A 22,522-nucleotide genomic window follows, 5' to 3' on the forward strand; every position below is an offset into this window, starting at 1 on the left:
CGGAGGCCTAGTTTCGTTTTCACTGCCCTCACATGTCACTCATGCAGAGGGACAGCGCGGCTCCTCCCGGCGGCCGTTCTGCAAAGGGAGGGACACTCCTCACTGCTGTGAGTGTCTCCTCCCCTGTAGGTCTCTATGGCCCTCCAGATCCCACTCTTCATGCTAGTCCCGCCCCCTCTCTTCGCTCCGGCGGCCATTTTCTCAGCGTTCACTCAGCGCTGGTCTCTGCATCCCTGCTGAGGGGCTGTGTTTGGGGGTCCGGGCTTCGGGATCTGGAGGGCACACAACACCGCTCTGCACAGCACAGCGGTCTGGTAAGCCACAACCGGTTCTGGTTGTGGACCTCTGTGTATACTCTCTGGGGTTCATTCTCTGGCAGAGCCCCCACTTCAGCAGCATGTCTCACACGAGGAGCAAGGCTCCAAAGCTTTACTCTGTATGCGCTGCATGTAAGCTCCTGCTGCCTGAACCGAGCACCTATCCACATTGTGATGCTTGCTCTACCTTGGCGGTGCCACAGCCTGGAGTCTCACCCCCAGTGGTCTCTCAGGCTGCTCCTGCTCCTGTGGCTGAACCCCCGGCTTGGGTAGAATCCTTTTCTAGGTCTATCTCCCAGTCTTTTGCTGAGTCCATGGGACTTCTGTCCAGGACTTTGCTGAATCTGCATCAGCCCCCCTCACAGGGTGCCTCTGCTGCTAGGTCTCTCTCAGGACCGGAGCTCACAGAGGATTCATCATCAGGTCCCAGACCCCGTCCTCCTGAGAAGAGACGTAGGGTTCCCTCTCCCTCCTCCTCCCGCGGCTCTGATTCAAGAGCGGACTCGCAGGATGAGGAGGATGCCTTTACAGGGGGTTCGGAGGCTAACTCCATGTACCCCATTGATCTGTCCTGACAAACGCTTCCAAAGCGTAGTTCTGATGACCGTTTTCCCTTTCCACCTGAGGTGGTCAAGGAGTGGGCTCAGTCCCCAAAGGTAGACCCCCCAGTGTCTAGGCTCTCAGCCCAGACCGTTGTGTTGGTGGCTGATGGCACCTCCCTTAAGGATTCCGCTGACCGTCAGATTGACCTTCTGGCCAAATCCGTGTATGAAGCGGCGGGGGCCTCCTTTTCCCCGACCTTTGCAGCAGTGTGGGCTCTCAAAGCCATCTCTGCTTCTCTGGAGGAGATGCATTCCCTCACCAGGGAATCTATGCCCGAAATGGTTGCCTTGACTTCCCAAGCTTCGGCTTTTTCTTCCTATGCCATGTCTGCCATGCTGGAGGCTTCTCACCGCACTGCGGTGGCTTCGGCTAATTCCCTCGCTATCCACAGGATCTTGTGGCTTCGAGAGTGGAAGGCAGATGCTTCTTCAATGAAGTACCTTGCTGGGCTCCCTTTTGCTGGGTCCCGGCTGTTCGGAGAACAGCTGGATGAAATTATTAAGGAAGCTACTGGCGGGAAGAGTACTTCCATGCCACAAACCAAAGCCAGGAAACCTGCCCAGGGTAGGAATCAGTCGAGGTTTCGCTCCTTTCGTTCCTCCAACTGGTCGTCCTCTAAGCCCTCGGCCTCGTCCACTAACTCAGCCAAGGACCAGAAATCCAACTGGCGCCCAAAAGCGCGTCCACAGAAGACCGCAGGAGGTGCTGCCACTAAGGCAGCCTCCTCGTGACTATCTGCCCGCCCCAGCAACGTCCTTAGTCGGTGGCAGGCTCTCCCACTTTGGCGACGCTTGGTTTCAACACGTCTCCGATCAGTGGGTGAGAGATATCATCTCCCACAGCTACAGGATACTGTACAAAGCTGTGGAAAGAGAAGCGCAAATAGGGTATTACCCCAATAATATAGGGTGAGGAAGGGGGAGTGAATACTCACCAGATGAAGTTGTGCAAGTCACAACCCCTTTACTCGCATGTAATGTACTGATCCAGGCTGCAGCCACCCGATGGCAGATAACAGAGAATAATAGAGATAGGTGATAATGCCGCGTCACAGATCACTTCTGGAACCGTAAGATTAACGTATCTTTATTGGCATAGGTCTACGCGTTTCAGGAGCTCTGCTCCCTTCCTCAGGACCGTAAAGAACCAAGAGACATCAAATCTAAAATGGTGTCTATTGACATACATTAAATAGCCCCATTGACGTCATAAGGGCCATCCCTCATGAAAAAAACGAGCGGGAAGAACACGTTGCATTAAAAACATGACATCATATAAACATTTGCATATACAAATTCATGAACATTGTGTGAAAGAAAATATGAGAAACATAAACCATATCAACTGACAAAAAACATGTGAAACAGTGATTAAGACACCTGCAAACTTTTGCAGATCCAGATTGTATGTACAAAAAATGTATTAGGAGATCGAGCAAAAAAATCCCCAGGTATACACCAAATAAAAATGTGATGTATAAATCAAATAAATGTGTGTTAAATTTATTGATGGTCCTCACCACTCGTGAATCTAGGGGCTAGAACCCCCTCACCTTGGCAAAAAACAGAGCATTAGAGTCACCACAGAGATCCATTGCAGCCACCGCGGCATGTGTGAGAAGTTTATTAAAGATCAATCGAGAAACTGCTATCAGCGGGTGAGAATATGTGAACGGGGCTAAAAAACCCTTGAAGGGCTGTGAGAAAAGACTGTGCATGTATACTACGATCGCAGCAGAGGGAGTGGTAAGTGAAACAATGCAGACATTCCACTACTGACTGCAGTTCACGAAAGTTCAGTAGCGTGGGAAAAAAAGGCACTGCGCCTGCGCCAAGACACTGGCAGGTCAAAGAAGTTCAAAACCGTGGGAAAAAAACCCAGAACGCATGCGTCCCTTCCAAATAAAGAACCCAGTGTTGGTGCTATTATATAAAAGTCCACGTACGGCTAAGAAAGGTGTAGGATAGAGTGAAAAGCAAAAAATACATATATACTAACAACCCATGATGTCCCACATTAAAACTGTATTAGTGGGCAAGAACCAATAGACTCGCAAAAATTGAGTGTTTGCGGCTACTATGCTGGACCCGACCACGGAAAAAAACCGCTAGTCCAGGGGGCCAGAACTTAAAATAAGCATACCCATACCGTCCACGGGGACTAAAACCATACAAGTATAGAAAAGTATTCCATGACCCGGGTCATGACTATATAAATACGAGGACATAGAAGATCAAAAATGTATATCATTAAAACATAAAAAATAGCCTATGCATTGTCAATCATAAGTGCCTAAAACCCGATGGGGAATAAATAAGAGAATAAAAACAATATATAATATATGTACATATAAATAATCATAAAAATAATATCTCTTACAATACACCATAAATTACCATAAAAAAGGGAGGGGGGGAAATAATTACTGTAAAAACATAATGCACCCCAATCAATGAAACAAATCTGTAATCTCATTGAGCCCCCGAGGTTTGAGAGTATTAAGTCTATAGATCCAGAATGTCTTTCTTATTCAGTACCCTTAATCTGTCAGGAACGTGTGGAGGTATTTGTTCAATGGGGGTTACTTTGAGTTTTATTTTCTTCCCATGTACTAAGGTAGTAGTACATGGGAACTGTATGTGTTGCAGCAATATTCAGCATGGAAGGGTTTCTTTTGGCCCTACCCCGGACGATACAGACTGTATGATAAAGGGGCGCCTTACCTGCCAGTCTGACTTTGTTATTTATCTAATCGAATGTGATTGTGGGAAACGCTATATAGGGAGGACCATACAAGCACTACACAATCGTATAAACTCCCACAGACACAATATTAAGGTGGGTTTTATGCTCCATGGTCTGTCACGGCACACTACCTTAGTACATGGGAAGAAAATAAAACTCAAAGTAACCCCCATTGAACAAATACCTCCACACGTTCCTGACAGATTAAGGGTACTGAATAAGAAAGAGACATTCTGGATCTATAGACTTAATACTCTCAAACCTCGGGGGCTCAATGAGATTACAGATTTGTTTCATTGATTGGGGTGCATTATGTTTTTACAGTAATTATTTCCCCCCCCCCCCTTTTTTATGGTAATTTATGGTGTATTGTAAGAGATATTATTTTTATGATTATTTATATGTACATATATTATATATTGTTTTTATTCTCTTATTTATTCCCCATCGGGTTTTAGGCACTTATGATTGACAATGCATAGGCTATTTTTTATGTTTTAATGATATACATTTTTGATCTTCTATGTCCTCGTATTTATATATTCATGACCCGGGTCATGGAATACTTTTCTATACTTGTATGGTTTTAGTCCCCGTGGACGGTATGGGTATGCTTATTTTAAGTTCTGGCCCCCTGGACTAGCGGTTTTTTTCCGTGGTCGGGTCCAGCATAGTAGCCGCAAACACTCAATTTTTGCGAGTCTATTGGTTCTTGCCCACTAATACAGTTTTAATGTGGGACATCATGGGTTGTTAGTATATATGTATTTTTTGCTTTTCACTCTATCCTACACCTTTCTTAGCCGTACGTGGACTTTTATATAATAGCACCAACACTGGGTTCTTTATTTGGAAGGGACGCATGCGCTCTGGGTTTTTTTCCCACGGTTTTGAACTTCTTTGACCTGCCAGTGTCTTGGCGCAGGCGCAGTGCCTTTTTTTCCCACGCTACTGAACTTTCGTGAACTGCAGTCAGTAGTGGAATGTCTGCAGTGTTTCACTTACCACTCCCTCTGCTGCGATCGTAGTATACATGCACAGTCTTTTCTCACAGCCCTTCAAGGGTTTTTTAGCCCCGTTCACATATTCTCACCCGCTGATAGCAGTTTCTCGATTGATCTTTAATAAACTTCTCACACATGCCGCGGTGGCTGCAATGGATCTCTGTGGTGACTCTAATGCTCTGTTTTTTGCCAAGGTGAGGGGGTTCTAGCCCCTAGATTCACGAGTGGTGAGGACCATCAATAAATTTAACACACATTTATTTGATTTATACATCACATTTTTATTTGGTGTATACCTGGGGATTTTTTTGCTCGATCTCCTAATACATTTTTTGTACATACAATCTGGATCTGCAAAAGTTTGCAGGTGTCTTAATCACTGTTTCACATGTTTTTTGTCAGTTGATATGGTTTATGTTTCTCATATTTTCTTTCACACAATGTTCATGAATTTGTATATGCAAATGTTTATATGATGTCATGTTTTTAATGCAACGTGTTCTTCCCGCTCGTTTTTTTCATGAGGGATGGCCCTTATGACGTCAATGGGGCTATTTAATGTATGTCAGTAGACACCATTTTAGATTTGATGTCTCTTGGTTCTTTACGGTCCTGAGGAAGGGAGCAGAGCTCCTGAAACGCGTAGACCTATGCCAATAAAGATACGTTAATCTTACGGTTCCAGAAGTGATCTGTGGCGCGGCATTATCACCTATCTCTATTATTCTCTGTTAACAGCTACAGGATAGAATTCTCTTCCAGCCCGCCAGACAGATTTTTTTCTCTCCACCCCCCCCTGCTCCAAGGCCGCCGCCTTCTCACAGGCCGTGGCATCCTTGCAGGCCAACGGAGTAATTGTACCAGTTCCCGCCCGGGAATGGTTCAGAGGTTTCTACTCAAATCTCTTCCTAGTCCCCAAAAAGGACGGTACATTCCGACCCATCCTGGATCTCAAGCTTCTCAACAAGCATGTTCAGGTGCGGCACTTTCGCATGGAGTCTCTGCGATCAGTCATTGCCTCAATGACCCAAGGGGATTTCCTAGCGTCCATCGACATCAGAGATGCCTATCTGCATGTGCCAATTGCAGTTTCACACCAGCGTTGGCTACGTTTTGCAATCGGAGAAGATCATTTCCAATTTGTGGCTCTCCCCTTCGGGTTGGGCACAGCCCCTCGGGTATTCACCAAGGTCATGGCAGCAGTGATTGCGGTTCTGCACCTACAGGGGTTGGCAGTGATTCCTTACCTGGACGACCTTCTAGTCAAGGCTTCATCCAGCGCAGACTGTCAGCGGAGTGTCTCGCTCACTCTCGCCACTCTAGCCCAATTAGGGTGGCTGGTCAATCTGCCCAAATCCACTCTGACTCCGACCCAGAGTCTCACGTACCTAGGAATGCAGTTCGAGACTTTGCCGGCACTTGTGAAGTTGCCCTTAGTCAAACAGCAGTCCCTCCAACTGGCAGTGCGCTCTCTGCTGAGGCCCCGCCGTTCTTCCCTCAGGTGTCTGATGCAGGTGCTGGGTCAAATGGTGGCGTCAATGGAAGCTGTCCCATTTGCCCAGTTCCATCTGCGCCCCCTGCAGCTGGACATTCTCCGCTGTTGGGACAAGCGGCCTTCCTCCTTACACAGGTTAGTGGCTCTGTCGCCACAGACCAGGAGCTCTCTTCAGTGGTGGCTTCGGCCCCTCTCTCTGTCCCAGGGGCGCTTTTTCCTGGCCCCGTCCTGGGTGATCCTCACCACGGATGCCAGTCTATCCGGCTGGGGAGCGGTATGTCTCCACCACAGAGCGCAGGGCACTTGGACTCCGTCCGAATCAGCCCTTTCAATCAATGTGCTGGAAACCTGAGCTGTGCTTCTAGCTCTCCTAGCTTTTCACCACCTGTTGGCGGGCAGGCACATTCGAGTCCAGTCAGACAACGCGACAGCGGTTGCCTACATCAATCACCAAGGCGGGACACGCAGCCGCCTGGCAATGTTGGAGGTACAACGCATCCTTCAATGGGTGGAGGACTCGGGGTCCACCATATCCGCAGTCCACATACCAGGCGTGGAAAACTGGGAGGCAGATTATCTCAGCCGTCAAACCGTGGACGATGGCGAGTGGTCCCTGCACCCGGCAGTGTTTCAGTCAATCTGCCGCAAATGGGGCACTCCGGACATGGACCTAATGGCATCCCGTCACAACAACAAAGTTCCTGTTTACGTGGCTCGCTCACACGATCCTCAGCCATTCGCTGCGGACGCTCTGGTTCAAGACTGGTCCCAGTTTCGTCTGTCCTACGTGTTTCCCCCTCTAGCGCTCTTGCCCAGAGTCCTGCGCAAGATCAGAATGGAGGGCCGTTGAGTCATCCTCATTGCACCGGACTGGCCCAGGCGAGCTTGGTATCCAGACCTGCTCCATCTGTCCGTAGAGATGCCGTGGCATCTCCCGGACCGTCCAGACCTTCTCTCGCAAGGTCCGTTTTTCCGTCTGAATTCTGCGGCTCTCAAATTGACGGCGTGGCTCTTGAGTCCTGGATTTTGGCGGCTTCTGGTATTCCTCCTGAAGTCATCTCCACTATGACTCGGGCCCGTAAGTGTTCCTCCGCTAAGATCTATCACAGGACTTGGAGAATTTTCCTGTCCTGGTGTCGCTCTACCGACCATCCTCCTTGGCCATTCTCCTTGCCGACCCTTCTGTCTTTTCTACAGTCCGGTCTGCAGCTAGGGCTGTCCCTCAACTCCCTCAAGGGACAAGTCTCAGCTCTGTCAGTCCTGTTCCAGCGACGTCTCGCTCGGCTGGCTCAGGTCCGCACCTTCATGCAGGGCGTGTCTCACATCATTCCGCCCTACCGGCGGCCCTTGGATCCATGGGACCTTAATTTGGTTCTCACGGTTTTGCAGAAACCCCCCTTTGAGCCTCTCAGGGAGGTTTCCTTGTATCGTCTTTCACAGAAAGTGGCCTTTCTGGTGGCCATAACTTCCCTCAGGAGAGTCTCTGATTTGGCTACGCTCGCTTCGGAGTCACCTTTTTTGGTTTTTCATCAAGACAAGGTGGTTCTCCGTCCGACTCCGGACTTTCTTCCTAAGGTGGTCTCTCCTTTCCACCTTAACCAGGACATTACCCTGCCTTCCTTTTGTCCGGCTCCTGTTCATCGCTTTGAAAAAGCGCTGCATACTCTGGATCTGGTGCGTGCTCTCCGGATCTATGTGTCTCGCACCGCTGCACTTAGGCGGTGCGCTTCTCTTTTTGTGCTGACCACAGGTCGGCGCAAGGGCCTCTCTGCTTCTAAGCCGACCTTAGCCCGTTGGATGAGATCGACCATTTCGGACGCCTACCAGAGTTCTCAGGTGCCTCCCCCGCCGGGGATCAAGGCACATTAGACCAGAGCTGTCGGTGCCTCTTGGGCTTTTAGGCACCAGGCCACGGCTCAACAAGTCTGTAAGGCTGCCACTTGGACTAGCCTGCATACCTTTTCGAAGCACTACCAAGTGCATGCTCATGCTTCGGCAGATGCGAGCTTGGGCAGACGCATCCTTCAGGCGGCTGTCGCCCATTTGTGAAGTTAGGCTCTGCCTACTTCTTAGTTTATACTGTTTCTTTCCCACCCAGGGACTGCTTTGGAACGTCCCATGGTCTGGGTCTCCCAAGGGAACGATAAAGAAAGAGAATTTTGTTTACTTACCGTAAATTCTTTTTCTTATAGTTCCGTATTGGGAGACCCAGCACCCTCCCTGTTGCCTGTTGGCATTTTTCTTGTTCCGCGTGTTCTCACCGGCTGTTGTCATGGACAGAGTCTCCGGTTGTTCCGACTCTTGCTCTGTTCTACTTGTGGGTGGCTATTCTCCTTCAGCTTTTGCACTAAACTGGCTGGGTCTGCTCACCAGGGGGTGTATAAGCTCAGAGGGAGGAGCTACACTTTTTAGTGTAGTACTTTGTGTGTCCTCCGGAGGCAGAAGCTAAACACCCATGGTCTGGGTCTCCCAATACGGAACTATAAGAAAAAGAATTTACGGTAAGTAAACAAAATTCTCTTTTTTTTTTATTATTGATCAACAACTATGTTTTCAATCAACCCAAAAGACTCATAAATATCAAAGCTTAATATTTTTGGAACTGGAGTGGGTTTTTTTTTAGATTTGGCTATCTTAGGAGGATATCTGTGCAGGTAACTATTACTGTGCAGAATGATTAGGCAACTTAATAAAAACCAAATATACTCCCATCTCACTTGTTTATTTTCACCAGGTAAACCAATATAACTGCACAAAATGTAGAAATAAACATTTCTGACATGCAAAAACAAAACCCCAAAAAATTAGCGACCAATATAGCCACCTTTCTTTATGATGACACTCAACAGCCTACCATCCATAGATTCTGTCAGTGGCTTGATCTGTTTACGATCAACATTGTGTGCAGCAGCCACCACAGCCTCCCAGACACTGTTCCGAGAGGTGTATGGTTATCCCTCCCTGTAGATCTCACATTTTATGAGGGACCACAGGTTCTCTATGGGGTTCAGATCAGGTGAACAAGGGGACCATGTCATCCTTTTTTTCATCTTTTAGACCTTTACTGGCCAGCTACGCTGTGGAGTAGTTGGATGCATGTGATGGAGCATTGTCCTGCATGAAAATCATGTTTTTCTTGAACGATACCGACTTCTTCCTGTAGCACTGCTTGAAGAAGTTGTCTTCCAGAAACTGGCAGTAGGTCTGGGAGTTGAGCTTTACTCCATCCTCAACCCGAAAAGGTCCCACAAGTTCATCTTTGATGATACCAGCCCACACCAGTACCCCGCCTCCACCTTGCTGGCGTCTGAGTCGGAGTGGAGCTCTCTGCCCTTTACTGATCCAGTCTCTGGCCCATCCATCTGGCCCATCAAGAGTCACTCTCATCAGTCCATAAAACCTTTGAAAAATCTTATCTTGTGTTTCTTGTTCAAAGGTGGTTGTTTTTCAGCCTTCCTTACCTTGGCCATGTCCCTGAGTATGGCACACCTTGTGCTTTTTGATACTCCAGTAGCGTTGCAGCTCTGAAATATGGCCAAACTGGTGGCAAATGGCATCTTGGCAGCTTCACGCTTGATTTTCCTCAATTCATGGGCAGTTATTTTGCGCCTTTTTTGCCCAACACGCTTCTTGTGACCCTGTTGGCTATTTGCCATGAAACGCTTGATTGTTCGGTGATCACGCTTCAAAAGTTTGGCAATTTCAAGACTGCTGCATCCCTCTGCAAGACATCTCACAATTTTGGACTTTTCAGAGCCCATCAAATCTCTCTTCTGACCCATTTTGACAAAGGAAAGAAAGTTGCCTAATAATTAAGCACACCTTATATAGGATGTTGATGTCATTACACCGCACCCCTCCTCATTACAGAGATGCACATCACCTGATTTACTTAATTGGTAGTTGGCTCTCAAGCCTATACAGCCTGGAGTAGGACAACATGTATAAAAAGTATCGTGATCAAAATACTCATTTGCCTAATAATTCTGCACACAGTGTATATACATGTATATAAGGTAATGATTTCTGTCTTTGTCTCATTTTCAGGTGCTGCTCAGGTGAGGATAGACCTTCTCACTGTAGTCGGCAGCGCGGAGAGCTGCAGTCTGAGCCTGCAAGGAGCGTCCACGTCTCTGCTAAAGTCCATCACTGAGAAAATGGAACCATGTAATAAAGCCCCGGACCATATCGACCCATTGCTCTACTTCTCCATTCTGTCCCTGTCTTATTACACCACTATTCACGCTTTAGAGGTAGGATTGGAAATGATTAATCATGTTATAGGTTTAGTCTCCAAAAAGTCAATAGCTGAGGCAATGACGTGCGTACCGCTGTGGGCCCGACAGCTGGGACTCTGCTAGAAATCCTTAAATCCGGGCTCTGGGGCACCTAGAAATGGTCTCTGCAGATCCGTCTTGATTGCCAGGGATATGTGCATGTTCAATCTTCACTCCATTCATTGTCAATGGGACTGCCGCATTCGGTTCTCTGTTATTTCCGTCAATCTCATAGATGATAAATAGAGCGAGGACAAGCATGTACACCTCCGCTCCATTCAGGATGAGACTGCAGAGCCCCATTCTTGGTCTCACTACCGGTCCCACCGGTCGGACCCTCAGCAATCAGCAGGTTATCCCCTATTCTATAAATAAGGGATTATGTTGACTTATTTAGGAAGAACCATTTAACGTATTACATTCATGCTTTTCTCTATTAGTAAAAATTTCTTTTAATGCATCAAAGCACAGCTTGATGTAGAGTCAGAGACCCTGATTCCAGTGTTGTCACTTACTGAGCTGCTTGGAGTTTCCCATTGATTTCCATTATACTTGGGTACTCAAGTCAAGCCCACCCGAGCGTCCAACTGCTTGTTTAGAGTACTGCGAACCTGAGCATGGTAGTGCTTACTTACCACTAATGGTCACATGAGAGTTGTGGTGTGTGATCATAAATCAGCTGAAAGAAATACAGTAAAAAAAAAACAAAAAAAAACCGTAGCAATTAAAACTGTTCTGAACAACTTGACCGACAGATTGTAGGGTAACTCATTCTGATGCTAGTAAGTGCAGCGAAATATATAGCCTTAAAATCAAATTATGCAAAATATTTCATGATACACAATTGGAAAAAACTTTTTTTTTAATCCAAAATAAATACACTTAAGTAAAAAAAAAAAAAAAAAGTACCCCTTACAGTCTAATGGGCCAATTATAAAGAATTAGGTCTAGGACACTTGGCAAGTTAAACGGTCCGAGTGGAATGGGATAAAAAAAAATCGCATTCCACTCGGACCCATGTTACTCTATGGGGTCACTCTCATGTGCAATTTTTTTTTCTCAGCCCTAATCAGACCGAGAAAAATATCACAGCATGCTGTGGGTGGAATCCGATCCGTTTTCACTCGCACCCATACAGGTCTATGGGTGCAAGTGAAACATCGCATTGCATTCGGATTTCACCGGAGTGCAGTGCGATAATCGCATTAGCTGACAATGGAGAAGATAGGGATATTAATCCCTCCCTCTCCTCCACAGCTGTGATCGGATCACAGTGGCATGACACTCGGCTCATACTCGCAGCACAGGGGAAGTCGGGGGTCTTTAGCATAACGCATCAAATGCTAAATGCTCGTGTAGCCTTAGCCTAATAATCACAATGTCCTGTACGTCATCTTAAGGGATTACATATAAATTGTCAATTTGACTTATCGCACATGAATGGATTTTTGCTGCAATTTTGACCAAAGTTAAGGAATTAGAAAGAAATGGGAAATATTAAGTAAAGACAGTCTGATCTAGGGTAGCAATACACACACTAATCGTGGGTCTCCCAGCCGGAGCAGGACAGTCTCATAGAAATATATGACGCAGTCATGCTCCAGTTGGGAGACCTGTGACCAGTATGTGCATTGTGTCTGAGATGGGACCGATTTGCAAGAACGTCTTCCTTCCTGCTAGTTGCACTTTTGCTCACTAACCTGCTTTTGTGTCTTCAGCCCCATTACTTGTGTTGTGTATAGAATACCGGGTCATCCTCCTTTTTTATCCTCCGTTTTCAGGTGCAGTGTGTGGAGAAGCTGGTCTTGCACTGGAGTCCCTGCGATCACATGTATATGTATCAGCACATATTGTCCACCCTGCAGTGCAGGGATCTGCTGATTACGACCTTAGACAGGAGACCCCAGCTGTCAGAGTCAGACGGACGCATGTCCGGAGAGGGTTCACCTCATTCACCCCAGCAGTCCCAAAATCCTGTGGTTGAAAGTCCTGGCCTTCATCGTAAGGGAATGCAGATAACGGTGGAGTTTACGTCTGTGAAGCTGCGCGCTGCGATTTGCAAAGAGCATTATTTTTTATTTAGAGCTCAGAGAATCTGGCTCAGTCAGCATGGAGGGTCTCTCCAGCTCCGAACGCCTGAAGTATCCATCAATGCTGATGGGCACAACATCTTTCTGTTTAAAGACGTGGAGGCGCAGAGGATGCCTGAACTGGAGGAAATGCTGCTCCATCGAAGCCACTTTAACTCTCTTGTCACGGAGAGGAACCGCGCCTGGGTTCTGGATATTAACAGCGTTTCCTTTGAGTTCCCACACCGCTACGACTTCTCCTACATACTTGATGAGGCCATAGCGGTGCAGAAGTGGCTGAAAGGTCTCCATCGATCCCCACGGACTCAGCCTGAGCCTCTCCCTCCAGATCTTGTTCTGAGAGTTAAGCAATTTTCCTTTGCCTTCTTGGATGATGTCTTTGAAGTGAAGCTGCGAGATAATTATGAGCTTATGAAAGATGAGAGCAAGGAGAGCGCCAAAAGGTTACGGCTGCTCGATGACAAGGTGGCCGCCTTGCGCAAACAGCATGGAGAGTTATTGCCAGCCCGAAAAATAGAGGAGCTTTACACGTCTTTGGAAAAGAAAAATATCGAGATATACATCCAGCGCTCTCGTCGTCTTTACAGCAATACCCCCATGCGGAAGTCTCTCCTGACGTGGACTATGTCTGATCTGGAAATCGTGGCCTTAGCCGATGAGTCTCTGCATGGGCTGGACAAAGTGGTGGAGAACATGAAGGACATTGACAGTATCAGCCCTTTCCCATCTGAGGGGCTACCACTTGTTATCCAGTGGTGCCGCATGATGAAGTGCTCTCTGAAAACATTTTATGGTGAGTGCACCCCTAATATAGCAAGAATCCCATTCCAACATCAAATATTGGAATATTATAGCTTTACCCTACTAGCTGATCATGCAGGTTCGGTCTGAATGTGGATGCACACTTTAGAAATCTGATAGCCAAATGCTAATTCATTCTACGTCTATTATTACCGGCTCTACCAATACACATGCTTACCCTTTCTGGTCAAGTTTGCATGAGTTTTCAATTTGGAAGGGGCTAAAAGCCCGCACAAGAATCCTCACAACCGCATTTTGTCCACGAGAACAAATTATCCAAATCCAAAATGCCCTATCCTTTTTTTTCTTAAAAGATCCACTACTGGGGGAGAGTCAGGACACCGTTAGTATTGGGCATTAGTTTTTGAAAATCGGAACCAGGATTGGACCAAGAGGTGCAAACCTGTTGATTATAGTTTTCTGTCTTTAAGTTGCCCACCAGGTTTTGGCTTCCTTATATTTAGCAAATGTATATGTTGAAGGGGTTAATTGGCGCGGCTCACTTCTATATGCTGATGACTCTATGCCCCCACAAGTGTGCAGCATTATCGGGTGACGTGCACCTGTCTTGTTCATTAGAGTAGGACCCTGGCACAATACTTGCCGAACGTGCACGCGCCTATGCAGGTGGGATCTGTTTTCGGCACATGCCAAAGTGATCCATAACCTCATTAACGAGGCCAGAAATCTGCGTCTGACCCCATTGGTCTTTGCTTTCCAATTATCCTTGGTGGTGAGAAAACCATCTCATTCCTGGCCTTGCATATAGACATTAGTAATCAATCAAAAATCCCTCAAAAGGTACTAAATAGATACATAAGTTATTTCATAAAGGCTCCCATGGACAGATGGCCATAATAAACATGCCTAAAAGAGTCAATACACCATTCATTTAATGTTAAAAATATATATTTTATTTTGGAAATTCTTAAAAATAGACAACAAAAAGTTAAAAACAGTAATAGAGCAAAAATGGTTTAAATATAGACAGAGTAATTCCTGAAGACAGTATATGCAAATATAAATACCAGAGGGAATACTATAAATAGGTAAAGATTTAATATTATCAGATAATGCTAATTATGAAATCAAATAAGTCAGAGAAATAAAAAAATTATAGTGACATAAGTTCATAGTGCTGCAGTGAAAATATATGGTATAGAGGAAGGATAGAGATGTACCATACCTATTGGACAGAGTCCGTGGGATTCGCCTGCCTGCAGCCCAACGCACGTTTCGTCCTGCTTTGGACTTTCTCAAGGGAGGGTAGTGATAAGACTGCATATAGACATGTCTGATAAAAGTGTAAAGTGTGGAATATTACCTTATCAGAGATACATTTTTAGAGGAACTAGTCAGATAAATGGAGGAAAAAATGAATTGGCCTCCTTTTTATTCAATATTGCATCTGTACGTCTGTCAGCTTGGAACCGTTCTTAAAGGTAACAACTTTCTGTCTCTCTTAATTTCAGTCCGCATACGTGATTATCCAAGATATCTTTTTGAGATCCGGGACTGGCATCTTTCTGGGCGACTGCTTGGCGCTGAGCAGACTGGACAAGCCAGTGCACGCAGAAAGCAAGTTGTACACTTAGGGGCACCGTGGGGCGACTCCACCGTGGAGAGGAACATGCCGCCACTAAAATTCTTCCATGACTTTCACTGTAAGTGCTATGAATTCATTTTTGCTTTTTTCCAAGGAGGACTAAAATCAAGTTATCATCTGCAGGTCGCTATGGCTGATGATTACCTGACGTGTTATAAAGGGCACCGGTCAGGAACTTTACGGACAATAAACTAATTACGTTGCTGGGCAGCGTTTTAAAAGGTGATCACATGTATATGAGGCTGTAAGTGAACCTTTTACCAACAGTATAATTGGTTTGGCAACCCTAAAACTCCTGATCGATTCCCCCTTAATTTATTTTCTGCCTTCTTTTCTGTAGCACAGTATGAAGTAGGTTGGAATGCAGGCACCTTATCTGAACCTCCCCCATTGCTTTAAAGGGGATGTATGATCGAAATAGGAGTCTAAACACTTGTATACCTCTAGAATAACAAAACTCTCATTTCCCAGGTCCAATGCCAATTCTCCACCGCTGCCCCAATCATGCCATGATTGCACTGTACACTACTACTGCAGCCAATCAATGGGCAGAATTACTACTGTGTATAGTGATTGTTCGCAGCGGTACTTTAACAACAATAGCCTATAAACAAAGACTGGAGAGTTGGCGTTGGACCTGGGAAGGGTGAGTATCATCTGTGTTGTTTGTTCTAGAAGTGTGTTTTGAACTCATGTTTTATGACTGTGTAGAACCCCCAATAATGGTGGGCCAAAGAGGTGGGAAACAAATATAAACGATACTCACTTCCCAAACTGGTGCCACTCAGTTCTGAGTTCCTTATCGATCTCTTCTGCTCAGGCACAATGTGATCACTGCAGCTAATCAGCGGCCACTGACTGGCTGCAGCGCTAGTGTGATGGCAATGCTGGAAGTTGATCACAACAAACCAGTGCGCAGTATAGCAGCGCGATGTTAGTCTGGGAAGTAGATTATTTTTTTATTTAGGGTATGTGCCCACGATCAGGACTCAGTTTCCTGGACGTGGCGGGTCCTGACCTGCGGGGCTGCGAGTCTCCTCCACAGGAGAACGCAGGAGACCGCAGCTGCTCGTACCCAGGATCAGGGTTCGGGGCGCTGTGATCTCTCGCTTGTGTTCACCCTATGGAGGATGCTTGCGACTCTGCAGCAAAGAATCGACATGCTTGTGGCACGGAAAGCCGCATCGTAGGTCAGTTTTCTCTGACGCCTCATCGGGGGACACAGGACCATGGGTGTTATGCTGCCTATCCATAGGAGGACACTAAGTAGATGCAAAAGCATAGCTCCTCCTCTGCAGTATACACCCCCTGGCCGTGACAGGCAACCTCAGTTTTAGCTTAGTGTCTGTAGGAGGCACATCTTTCAAAGTTTTGTTATTTTTTGAGGGCGACGGTTTCCTTTGGGACCGATCTCCCAATACCATCAACGGGCGGGAACGCGGAGTGCTGCCTCCACGTGCCCCCTCCTGCGACGCTGGATCCTGGGCTGCATCTCACTGGACGACGCGTCCCACAGACACCGATTTTCCAGAGCCCAGGGCAGAAGCACAATTCCTCAGCCCCTCTTTGCAGGCTCTGATTTGAACATTGCACTGTGACCGGACAGCAGGCTGACTCTGCTATTCCCACTGCCTGGGCTGAGGCAGTGTTTTAAGGTGAGATCCCCCCTAATTGGTTTCCCAGACAAAGGGAGAAAAGATGGTGAAGTCGCTTGCTGATTGCAAGGAGGAGAGCCCCAGGGATCCTGAACACACAGTGTTATTTTTTTTCTCTAGCTTGCTGGCTGGAGGAGGGGGGGGGGGGAAGTCCCTCGCTATTTGCAGAGAATCCTGCACAGATAATTTACCGGTGGCGGGGGGAGGGCCCAGAGCTCATGAACTCACACTGTTTGTTTCCTCTGTTTATTTGCTCCAGCTGCGTGCTCTGATTGCAGGAAAGCCGGCAGAGATTATCCTCCGGTGACAAGCTGTGTGCTGACTGGAGGGAGATGTCACAGAAGCTCCATTCCCGCCGTTTTTTGCTACCGACAGCAGGGGGGCACACTGACTTATTCTTGGCGCTCTTTTAGCGCTAAGCCCCGCCCCCCGCGGCCAAGATAAGCCCTGCCCCCCAGGAAAGCGTGCGAAGATCTCCACAGAGCTTACTCCTTCCTGAGGACGCAGGGCCATCGGCTAATTCTGATGAGGTACTTCCTTCACTTGTAGCTCTGCTGACCATTGCTCCCCCTCCTGGCATACTCCTATTAGGAACATGCAGAATTCTAAGGGCACTAAGAGCGCTAAGGCTCACATAGTCTACTATTCAGCATGCACTGCCTGCCACGCTGAGCTACCACGTAAACACACCTCTTCTCTCTGTGGTTCCTGTGCCCCTATAGCCCTCCAAGACCACCCCCCCCCCCGCCACCACCGCCGCAACAGTCAGCCCAGAGCCTAGGGCTCCCAGCCCACCGGAATGGGCACAGTCTCTGTCCCAATCCATGGAAAAACTGTCACAGAACCTGGTTCTGGCTATGCAATGTCGTCCTCCACACCCTTCTGGGCCCCTGGATGGAACGCAGTCTGAGGATACCCCTATGGAGGATCCTTCTGAGGTAATCCGGGCACATGCTTCACCGGTTGCAGGGATCAGGAAAAGAGGTATCTCCAGCACTCTCTCATGGCCCCCAGGGCTCTCCCTCGGGAGCACACAGGGCAGGTCTCCCACACGCTCCACGGCTTCTGAAGAGCTGGAGGAGGGAGAATGCTGTTTGTATCAGGTGGATTCCTTGGTTTCATCCTCCCCAGATGATCAAACTGTAATAGACTCCCTTATAGCAGCAATCAACCAAACTCTGCATGTGGAAGATCCCCCATCCACTACCACTGACCATGCGGTCTCCTTTAAGAGGGCAAGGAAACCCCAAAACGTTTTCGCTGATCACCCAGAGTTTCAGGATATCCTCACAAAGCAAAGGGAGAAGCCTGACAGGCGCTTCGGTAACCGAAAACTCATGGAGTCCCGGTACCCTTTTGCCTCACCTGCCCCTAAGGGCTGGGCCGATCCGCCCTCGGTCAACCCCCCGGTCTCCCGCCTTGCCACAAAGACGCTCCTGTCTTTACCGGATGGTTCCTCCATCAAGGACCCGACAGACAGACAGGTGGAGCACCTCGCCCGCTCTGCTTTTGAGGCTGCGGGTTCCTCCCTCTCGCCCTCCTTTGCCTCTGTGTGGGTCGCAAAGGCGATCTCGGTCTGGGCAGAATCCCTTAACACTTCGCTTGAGGAATCCCAGTTCACTCATACCTTCACAGAGGTAACAGCTCAAATTGCCGCTGCGGCGGAGTACCTCATGCAGGTCTCCATGGACGCTGCTCCCTGCGCAGCGTTTGCTGCCTCAAATACCATAGCCATCCATAGAGCTCTCTGGCTCCGACAATGGCGAGCGGACTCTGCCTCCAATAAGTCTCTCACGGGCCTTCCCTTTTTCCCAGACCGATTGTTTAGCGAACGTCTGGACAAGCTAATTTCTGACGCCACGGGAGGAAAGAGTACCTCCCTCCCCCAGCTGAAGTCCAGGACGACCTTCAACAGACATCCACAGTCCTCGTTCCGCTCCTTTCAGAACTCATTTGGTTGGTCGACATCCTGTGCTGTCCCCGCCACCAGCCGCGGACTACGCAGGGACCGACCTTCTCAGCTTTCCCCGAAACCCACTTCGTCATGGCAGCCTAGACTGAAACAGTCCAGAACTAGGGAGACTCGTCCACGATGTTTTCCCCCCTCATGACTCCTTCGGCGCCCCGGAAGACACACTCATTGTAGGAGGTCGACTGCGGCTCTTTCAACACATCTGGGCTGCCGCCACAGACGACAAATGCATGCGAGACCTTGTGTCTTTCGGTTACCACATAGAATTTCGGACCCGACCCCCGAGTCGGTTCTTTCTCTCAAACCCCCCAAAGACTCGAAAACGACGCAAAGCTTTTTTCTCAGCAATCCACTCGCTCCAAGCAGCAGGAGTGATAATACCTGTCCCAGACGACGAGAAGTTCAGAGGTTTTTATTCCTACCTCTTTGTGGTCCCCAAAAAGGATGGGTCAGTTCGACCCATCCTGGACCTCAAACACCTGAACAAACATTTGCACGTATGGAGATTCAGAATGGAGCCCCTAAGGTCCATTATTGCATCCATGGTCGAAGGGGAATTCCTCGCCTCCATAGACATCAAGGACGCGTACCTGCACATACCCATCGCCCCAGATCACCAAAAGTTCCTCCCCTTCGCAGTTCAGGACTCCCACTTTCAATTCGTAGCTCTACCCTTTGACCTTGCCACTGCACCAAGGGTCTTCACCAAAGTTATGGCGGCCGCCATGAGCGTCCTTCACGCCAGGGGAGTAGTCGTTCTCCCTTACTTGGACGACCTCCTCATTAAGGCCCCCTCCTTCCGCGACTGCTCAACCAGCGTACAGAGCACTGTGGACACACTATCCCGCTTAGGGTGGCTAGTGAATCTAGACAAATCATCCCCGATCCCATCACGATGCATCACCTTCCTGGGCATGTCCCTGGACACCCGTCGGGGCTTGATCTACCTCCCCCTGGACAAGACGATCGCTCTTCAACGAGCGGTACGCTGCCTTCTACGTCCTCCGTCTCGCTCCATTCGATTCAGCATGAAGGTACTCGGCAGAATGGTGGTGGCTATGGAAGCAGTACCCTTTGCTCAACTACACCTCCGCCCACTGCAGCTAGCCCTTCTAGCGGCCTGGGACAAGAGCCCCTTCTCCCTGGACAGACATCTTCACCTGACGCCTTCAGTCAGATAAGCACTCCGCTGGTGGCTTCGGTCCTCATCCCTATCGAAGGGGAGATCTTTCCTCCCAGTGAACTGGCTGGTCCTGACCACGGACGCCAGCCTCCTAGGCTGGGGAGCAGTGTACCGGCACCACACTGCTCAAGGACGTTGGGCGCCCCAGGAGTCTTCCCTACCCATAAACATCCTGGAAATCCGCCCAATCTTCCTCGTGCTCAGGGCATTCTGCCCTCTGCTAGCGGGTCGTCAGATTCGAGTCCAATCGGACAATGCGACAGCCGTAGCCTATATCAATCGGCAAGGGGGCACCCGTAGCAAAGCGGCTTATCTTGAGGCCCACAAGATCCTCAGCTGGGCCGAATCGATGGGTTCAGTGATATCAGCGGTACACATACCGGGGGTAGAGAACTGGGCAGCAGACTTTCTAAGTCGCCAAGGCCTGGCCGCCGGAGAATGGTCTCTCCACCCAGAAGTGTTTCTACACATCTGCGCTCGCTGGGGCACAATAGACGTGGATCTAATGGCCTCAAGGTTGAACGCAAAGGTACCCGCGTTCATAGCCAGGTCACGCGACCCTGCAGTCCATCGGCGCGGATGTGCTAGTCTGCTCCTGGCACCACTTCCGCCTGCCTTACGTATTTCCACCTCTACCCCTGCTGCCGCGGGTAATCAGGAAGATCAAGGCAGAGGGAGTCCCGGTGATACTGATAGCACCGGACTGGCCCAGGCGCGCCTGGTACGCCGAATTAGTACAAATGCTAGCAGACGTACCGTGGTGCCTTCCAGACATCCCAGACTTGCTGACCCAAGGGCCCATTTCCCATCAGAACTCCAGAGCCCTGAAGCTGACGGCATGGCCATTGAGACCTGGGTATTAACAAGAGCGGGATTCTCCCCCGCGGTTATTTCCACCATGATAAGCGCCCGAAAGCCTGCTTCATCCCGCATTTACCACCGTACGTGGAAAATCTTCCTTTGCAGAGAAACTAACGTCCAGCCTATGCCTCTGGCCATCCCCAGAATTCTCGACTTTCTACAGTCTGGCTTGCAAGCAGGGTTGGCTCTCAGTTCCCTTAAAGGGCAGATCTCGGCGCTCTCAATCTTCTACCAATGCCGCCTGGCTCAAAAACCGCAAGTCAATGCCTTCCTCCAGGGCGTTTCCCATCTAGTTCCCCCGTACAAACGGCCGCTGGACCCATGGGACCTCAATCTCGTTCTGGACGGTCTCCAGAGGTCTCCCTTTGAACCTCTCAAGGAATCCTCCCTTGCTCTTCTGTCCTGGAAGGTAACATTCCTGGTGGCAATTACGTCCATCAGACGGGTTTCGGAGCTGGCAGCACTCTCTTGCCGCGAGCCTTTTCTGATCTTTCACCAGGACAAGGTGGTTCTGCGCCCCCTTCCGGATTTTCTTCCAAAGGTTCCTACCCCGTTTCATTTGAACAAGGACATTGTTCTGCCTTCCTTTTGTCCACACCCAGTTCATAGGGTGGAAAGGTTTCTGCATTCGTTAGACCTCGTCAGAGCTCTCACATATTACATATCCAGGACAGCCCCCTTTAGGATAATGGACTCTTTGTTCGTCATTCCTGAGGGGCCTAAGAAAGGACAGGCAGCTTCAAAGGCGACTTTGGCTCGCTGGATTCGCTCTGCGATCCAAGAAGTCTACCGCTTGCAACTCAATCCCATTCCTAGTGGCCTGCGGGCTCATTCCACGCAAGCAGTTGGAGCTTCGTGGGCCATTCGGCATCAGGCTTCAGTGGAACAGGTGTGTAAGGCTGCGACCTGGTCTAGCCTACATACGTTTTCAAAGCATTACAGAGTCCATACCCAGGTTTCAGCTGAGGCAAATCTGGGTAGGAAAATTCTGCAAACGGCAGTAGAGCACCTCTCTCAGTAGGTGCTCCAGGCTGTCTGGGACTGGTTCCTAGTCCTTGGGTTGCGTTGTCTTGTTTTTATTTTTCCCACCCATGGACTGCTTTAGGACGTCCCATGGTCCTGTGTCCCCCAATGAGGCGTCAGAGAAAAACGGATTTTTGTGTACTCACCGTAAAATCGTTTTCTCTTAGCCATCATTGGGGGACACAGCACCCACCCTGTTGCCCTGTTGGGCCTTGGTTCTCTCAGTACCTTATTTGGTTATGACTCTTCTTTTCTCATGTTCCTCTGTTGAGAAGTTTTTACTGGTTTTTCTCCTTCTGCTTGTGTACTAAAACTGAGGTTGCCTGGCCCGGCCAGGGGGTGTATACTGCAGAGGAGGAGCTATGCTTTTGCATCTACTTAGTGTCCTCTATGGATAGGCAGCATAACACCCATGGTCCTGTGTCCCCCAATGATGGCTAAGAGAAAACGATTTTACGGTGAGTACACAAAACTCCGTTTTTTGCTGCAGGCCATACACGCGCAGTGAGCATGTGCTTCCACTGTGCTTGTACTATACAACGCCGCATTTTGGACGCAGTGAAAAAACACTGCGTCCAAAATGCTGCAAACACTGATCGTGGGCACGCACCCTCATGGTATTTTTTTCACCTCTCTGTGCCCATTAAGAAGCTTTTGTCCAGTATTGGACGACCCCTTTTAAATTGCACCCCTGATTGTTCACATCTACTACTGTGTATGGACACTGACTTGACTGCGGGTTTCCAGTCCATTCCACATAATACGTTACAAATAACTAAACCAGTTTCTATACTTTCATGTAAGTATGCCAAGCTTCAGGCAGAATCGTGGCCACCATATATAAGCTTTCCCATGTAATGCAACTTTTTCTGTTGATACCTACCTACTTT

The 22,522-nt window shown here is 48.6% G+C and overlaps 1 protein-coding gene across 1 annotated transcript in view; it reads left to right on the plus strand.

The window, feature by feature from the left end:
• BLTP2 (bridge-like lipid transfer protein family member 2) overlaps positions 1 to 22,522 on the plus strand; it is a 193,338-nt gene that overhangs the window by 79,764 nt on the left and 91,052 nt on the right. Inside the window, exons 15-17 of the mRNA XM_075335259.1 lie at positions 10,212 to 10,417; positions 12,223 to 13,324; positions 14,805 to 14,996. Of these exons, the coding sequence (XP_075191374.1) occupies positions 10,212 to 10,417; positions 12,223 to 13,324; positions 14,805 to 14,996 (1,500 nt within the window). The remainder of the gene's footprint in view (positions 1 to 10,211; positions 10,418 to 12,222; positions 13,325 to 14,804; positions 14,997 to 22,522) is intronic.

This window comes from Anomaloglossus baeobatrachus, chromosome 2 (assembly GCF_048569485.1).
Source record: "Anomaloglossus baeobatrachus isolate aAnoBae1 chromosome 2, aAnoBae1.hap1, whole genome shotgun sequence".
NCBI classification, from domain to species: domain Eukaryota; kingdom Metazoa; phylum Chordata; class Amphibia; order Anura; family Aromobatidae; genus Anomaloglossus; species Anomaloglossus baeobatrachus.